The 6,000-nt window shown below is 42.0% G+C and overlaps 1 protein-coding gene across 1 annotated transcript in view; it reads right to left on the reverse strand.

Moving 5' to 3' along the window:
- Positions 1-6,000, reverse strand: part of LOC121869971 (myotubularin-related protein 6-like) — a gene marked incomplete in the record, with an annotated part of 49,531 nt that overhangs the window by 15,920 nt on the left and 27,611 nt on the right. Inside the window, 1 exon segment of the mRNA XM_042371592.1 lies at positions 1,436-1,568. Coding sequence (XP_042227526.1) covers positions 1,436-1,568 — 133 coding nt within the window.

The following is a 6,000-nucleotide window of genomic DNA, read 5'->3' on the forward strand; positions in this document are numbered from 1 at the left end:
AACTAGTTCTGCTTGTGTCGCTATTTTTCTCTCAAACAAATATAACTATTTGCTGGCACATATAACTGTTGAGATTTGTGTCAATTTGAACTGAGAGCAATGTTGTCCTGACAAATATTTGGTGGAGTGAAGTACTGCACATTTTGTTCTATATGTTGGTGCTAGAATAATGGTAAAATAACAATGGGTGTACCTTACTGACCCAATTTGCTATATAACGAGGCAGTTCCTTTCACCTACAGGTATTTCATAGTATACAGTATTAACACTGTATTGTCTATTTAAAAAAATTATATTTTTAGATAATAGTTTTTATTGTCTCCCAAAGATATGTTACAAATACCAATGGATGATAAAAAACCAAATGCAATAAGTTATACTTTATGCAGATTAACTAGAATTAATGTATCAATCTACTGCTCCCACCTGTCAGATTTTGTGAAATATTTAGACTCTACAATGGGTTTAGAGTCACAAGGGGTCATGAAGGGCACAAACAACAGCAACTCTAAATTATCAAATACATATGTACAGTAGCTCAAGATTTACTCGGGGTTAAATCTATATTTTCTTTTGATTGATAAGAGATGATTTGGTTCAGTTACAATCAGAACCAGCCCAAGCATCAATTGCACAAGTCAATCTGACAGGAAGCAAGTCTAAAATGGAAGCTCTGCATGTGTGGGGTAAATCAAGGGAACTAGAAAACCTCAAGAAAGAAATGGCAGGGGAGAATGGTAAAAGAGGAATGTAGAATGCAAGAGGAGAGTGCTGTAACATCAAGGAAGGAAGGAATACTCTCACAACAAGGAGGGAACACACACAAGAATAAGGAAGGAACACTCTCACAACAAGGAGGGAACACACACAAGAATAAGGAAGGAACACTCGCAAGGAGAAGGAAGGAACACTCACAAGAAGAAAGAAGGAACACTTACAACAAAGAGGGAACACTCACAAGAAGAAACACTTACAACAAGGAGAGAACACACACAAGCAGAAAGAAGGAACACTCACAAGAAGGAAGGAACACTCACAACAAGAAAGAACTCAAATCCATTCATTCACTCACTCACTCTTCCTCAAATCCTTAACTGTATACAAATATACAAACAAAATTCTCACTCTCCACATTGGCTCAAAGGGTTATCATCAGTTCATTGAGTATACCATACTAAACAATTACAGTGCCAGTAATCATAACATAGCTTTTACATGAGTTACTGCATTACACATAGTAGTTAACAGATACAGTACTGTGATTTTTATCTTTCATTTCTATTGTCTACAAGTTCCTGATGATTGTTCATACTAACATTCACATACCAACAACATTAATTATGAGCCAAGAATCCATTGAAACACCTAGATGGCAACTGATGACACAACTATGGCTGTGATAATCTCGGAGGTATGAGAAAAGGTATACACTTACTTTCAATCAGCTTGGTTAAAGATGCCCTCATCACATGTATGTTCTCAATGCCAGAGAAATGAAACTTGATATTTTCATAATAAGCCTCATTCTCATACCCCTTGCCGGCAGCTCGGTTAGCCATAGCATTGATCTGTGAAGATTATATTTTAATTTAATTTCTGAACACTTAACTATTAACTACAGGATAACAGCATTAGTGTATAAGACTCCATTACATTGAAGAAATAATACAATGAAGATACACTGAATACTTGAGATGAAAGTTGCTATGAGTGGAGTAAGATGGGGAGGAGGCTGGCTGGAGGTAAGAGGGGTGGTGCAACTGTGAGGAGGAGGATGGAGGTAAGAGGGGTGATGCAACTGTGAGGAGGAGGATGGAGGTAAGAGGGGTGATGCCAGCTGTGAGGAGGAGGATGGAGGTAAGAGGGGTGATGCCAGCTGTGAGGAGGAGGGTGGAGGTAAGAGGGGTGATGCAACTGTGAGGAGGAGGATGGAGGGGTGATGCAACTGTGAGGAGGAGGATGGAGGGGTGATGCAACTGTGAGGGGGAGGAGGATGGAGGGGTGATGCAACTGTGGAGGGAGGAGGATGATAAGAGGTGATGCCAGCTGTGAGGAGGAGGATGGAGGTAAGAGGGGTGATGCAACTGTGAGGAGGAGGATGGAGGTAAGAGGGGTGATGCGACTGTGAGGAGGGGAGGCTGGTGGTAAGAGGGGTGATGCTAGCTGTGAGGAGGAGGATGGAGGTAGAGGGGTGATGCCAGCTGTGAGGAGGAGGATGGAGGATGGAGGTAAGAGGGGTGATACTGTGAGGAGGAGAATGGTGGTAAGAGGGGTGATGCAACTGTGAGGAGGAGGATGGAGGTAAGAGGGGTGATGCCAGCTGTGAGGAGGAGGATGGAGGTAAGAGGGTGATGCAACTGTGGGAGGAGGATGGAGGTAAGAGGGGGGATTGGACTGTGAGGAGGAGGATGGTGGTAAGAGGGGTGATGTGAGTGTGAGGAGGAGGCTGGTGGTAAGAGGGGTGATGCCAGCTGTGAGGAGGAGGATGGAGGTAAGAGGGGTGATGCGACTGTGGAGGAGGAGGCTGGAGGTAAGAGGGGTGATGGAGGAGGGCTGATAAGAGGGTGATGAACCGGAGGAGGAGGCTGGAGGTAAGAGGGGGTGATGCCAGGGTGAGGAGGCTGACTGAGGTAAGAGGGGTGATGCCAGCTGTGAGGAGGAGGATGGAGGTAAGAGGGTGATGCAACTGTGAGGAGGAGGCTGGAGGTAAGAGGGGTGATGCCAGCTGTGAGGAGGAGGATGGAGGTAAGAGGGGTGGTGCAACTGTGAGAGGAGGCTGAGGTAAGAGGGGTGATGCCAGCTGTGGAGGAGGAGGCTGGAGGTAAGAGGAGTGATGCCAGCTGTGAGGAGGAGGATGGAGGTAAGAGGGGTGGTGGTGGACTGTGAGGGGAGGAGGATGGAGAGGGTGATGCCAGCTGTGAGGAGGAGGCTGGTGGTAAGAGGGGTGGTGCGGAATGTGAGGAGGAGGCTGGAGGTAGAGGGGTGGTGCGACTGTGAGGAGGCTGGAGGTAAGAGGGGTGGTGCCAGCTGTGGGAGGAGGAGGATGGAGGTGAGGGGTGGTGCGACTGTGAGGAGGAGGCTGGTGGTAAGAGGGGTGGTGCGACTGTGAGGAGGAGGCTGGAGGTAAGAGGGGTGGTGCGACTGTGAGGAGGAGGCTGGAGGTAAGAGGGTGGGGCGACTGTGGAGGAGGAGGCTGGTGGTAAGAGGGGTGGTGACTGTGAGGAGGGAGGCTGGTGGTAAGAGGGGTGGTGCCAGCTGGAGGAGGAGGCTGGAGGTAGAGGGTGATGCGACTGGGAGGAGGAGGCTGGTGGTAAGAGGGGTGGTGCGACTGTGAGGAGGAGGCTGGAGGTAAGAGGGGTGGTGCGACTGTGAGGAGGAGGCTGGTGGTAGAGGGGTGGTGCGACTGGGAGAGGAGGCTGGTGGTAGAGGGTGGTGCCAGCTGTGAGGAGGAGGCTGAGGTAAGAGGGTGATGCGACTGTGAGGAGGAGGCTGGAGGTAAGAGGGTGATGCGACTGGGAGGAGGAGGCTGGAGGTAAGAGGGTGGTGTGACTGTGAGGAGGAGGATGGAGGTAAGAGGGGTGATGCGGACTGTGAGGAGGAGGCTGGAGGTAAGAGGGTGATGCACTGTGAGGAGGAGGCTGGAGGTAAGAGGGTGATGCGACTGTGAGGAGGAGGATGGAGGTAAGAGGGGTGGTGCGACTGTGAGGAGGAGGATGAAGAGGGTGGAAGGATGTGAGGAGGAGGATGGAGGTAAGAGGGGTGGTGCGACTGTGGAGGAGGAGGATGGAGGTAAGAGGGTGGTGCGACTGAGGAGGAGGATGGAGGTAAGAGGGTGGAGCGACTGTGAGGAGGAGGTTGGTAAGAGGGTGGTGGAGAGACTTACATTTTTTATTTTTGGTAAAATGACCAAAAATTGTAGAATCTATAATATAAGGATTTTTGGCCAAAAATACGTTTTCTCTCTGAACTAAAATTTAATGTGCTAACTATTTGGTACATCAGAATAATACACAAGCTTTTAAAATGACCTCAGAAACCCATAAGTGAGTAATTAGCATTGCAAAAGTAATTAAAATATTCTAAAAATCATTTGAACATTTTCTAAAAGCCATTGAACAAGTTATAATCAAGATATCAAATTTTGGTTAACAGATCATAAGCAGCACATTCAGGAGTGCCTATACTGAAATTTTTGAACAAATCCATTTTTTTGGCCGAAAATGACAAAAAATTAGCAAGTCTATAGCCTTAAAAGGATTTTTGGCCAAAAATACGTTTCTCTCTGAACTACCGATTTAGCCTTTCTTTATTTTAAGTATCCGGGATAATACGGCACCAAAATATAAACCCATAAGTGGCGAGTAATTAGCATTGCAAAAGTAATTAAAATATTCTAAAATCATTTGAACATTTTTCTAAAAGCCATTTGAACAAATTATAATCAAGATATCAAAATTTTGGTTAACAGATCCTTAAGCAACATCAGGAGTACTGCTCTGAAATTTTTGAACAAAATCCGTTTTTTTTTTTGGCCGAAAATGACAAAAATTGTATAAATCTATAATAAAAAGGATTTTTGGCCAAGCGTTTTCTCTCAATCCATTAATGTGCCTAACTATTTTAATTACATCAAGATAATACACAAGCACCAAGAAATGACCTCGAGCCTAAAATGCTTGATAATTAGCATTGCAAAAAGTAATTAAAAATATTCTAAAAAATCATTTGAACATTTTTCTAAAAGCCATTTGAACAAGTTATAATCAAAGATATCAATTTTTGTTTAACAGATCGTAAGCAGCATTCAAGGGTACCTATACTGAAATTTTGAACAAAATCCATTTTTACGGCCGAAAAATGACAAAAAATTGTAAGTCCTATAATATAAGGATTTTTTGACCAAAAATACACCTCTCTGAACCTAAAATTTAAATATTTCTTATTTTAAAGGCCCATCCAGGATAATACACAAGCATAAGAAATGACCTCGAAAAACCCATAAGTGGCGAGTAATTAGCAGCATTACCAAAAGTAATTAAAAATATTCTAAAATCATTTGACATTTCTAAAAGCCATTTGAACAAGTTATAATCAAGATAGCATCAGAATTTTGGTTAACAGATCGTAAGCAGCACATTCAGGAGTACCTTTACTGAAATTTTGAACAAAATCCATTTTTTGGCCGAAAATGACAAAAGTGTAAGTCTATAACCTTAAAAAGGATTTTTTTGGCCAAGCAGATTTCTCTCTGAACTAAAAATTTTAATATTTTCTTCTTCAAACATTCAGAATAATACTGACACAAAAACGACCTCAAAAAACCCATAAGTGGCGAGTAATTAGCATTGCAAAAGTAATTAAAATATTCTAAAAATAATTTGAACATTTCTAAAAAGCCATTTGAACAATTACTAATCAAGTATAAAATTTTGGTTAACAGATCATCAAGCAGCACATTCAAGAATACCTACTTAAACTTTGAACAAAAATCAATTTTTGGCCGAAAATGACAAAAATTGTAAGAATCTATAACCCCAAAGGATTTTTGGCCAAAAATACTCTCTCTGAACTAAAATTTAATGTACTAACTATTTAAGTACATCAGAATAATACACAGCACCAAGAAATAACCATCAAAACCCACATAAGTAACGAATAATTAGCACTACAAAAGTAATTAAATTTTCTAAAAATCATTTGAACATTTTCTAAAAGCCATTGAACAAGTTATAATCAAGATATCAAATTTTGGTTATAGATCCTTAAAGCAACACATTCCAGATACCTATGGGAAATTTTTGAACAAAATCCATTTTTGGCCAAAAATGACCAAAAATTGTAAGTCTATAATATTAAAGGATTTTTTGCTAGTAAATTTTCTCTGAACTAAAATTTAATGTGCCTAACTATTTAAGTACATCCAGGATAATACACAAGCACCAAGAAATGACCTCAGAAAGCCATAAGTGTGAGTAATTAGCATTACAAAAGTAATTCTAG

The sequence above is a fragment of the Homarus americanus genome, unplaced genomic scaffold (genome assembly GCF_018991925.1).
Source record: "Homarus americanus isolate GMGI-L3 unplaced genomic scaffold, GMGI_Hamer_2.0 scaffold14467, whole genome shotgun sequence".
Lineage (NCBI taxonomy): Eukaryota > Metazoa > Arthropoda > Malacostraca > Decapoda > Nephropidae > Homarus > Homarus americanus.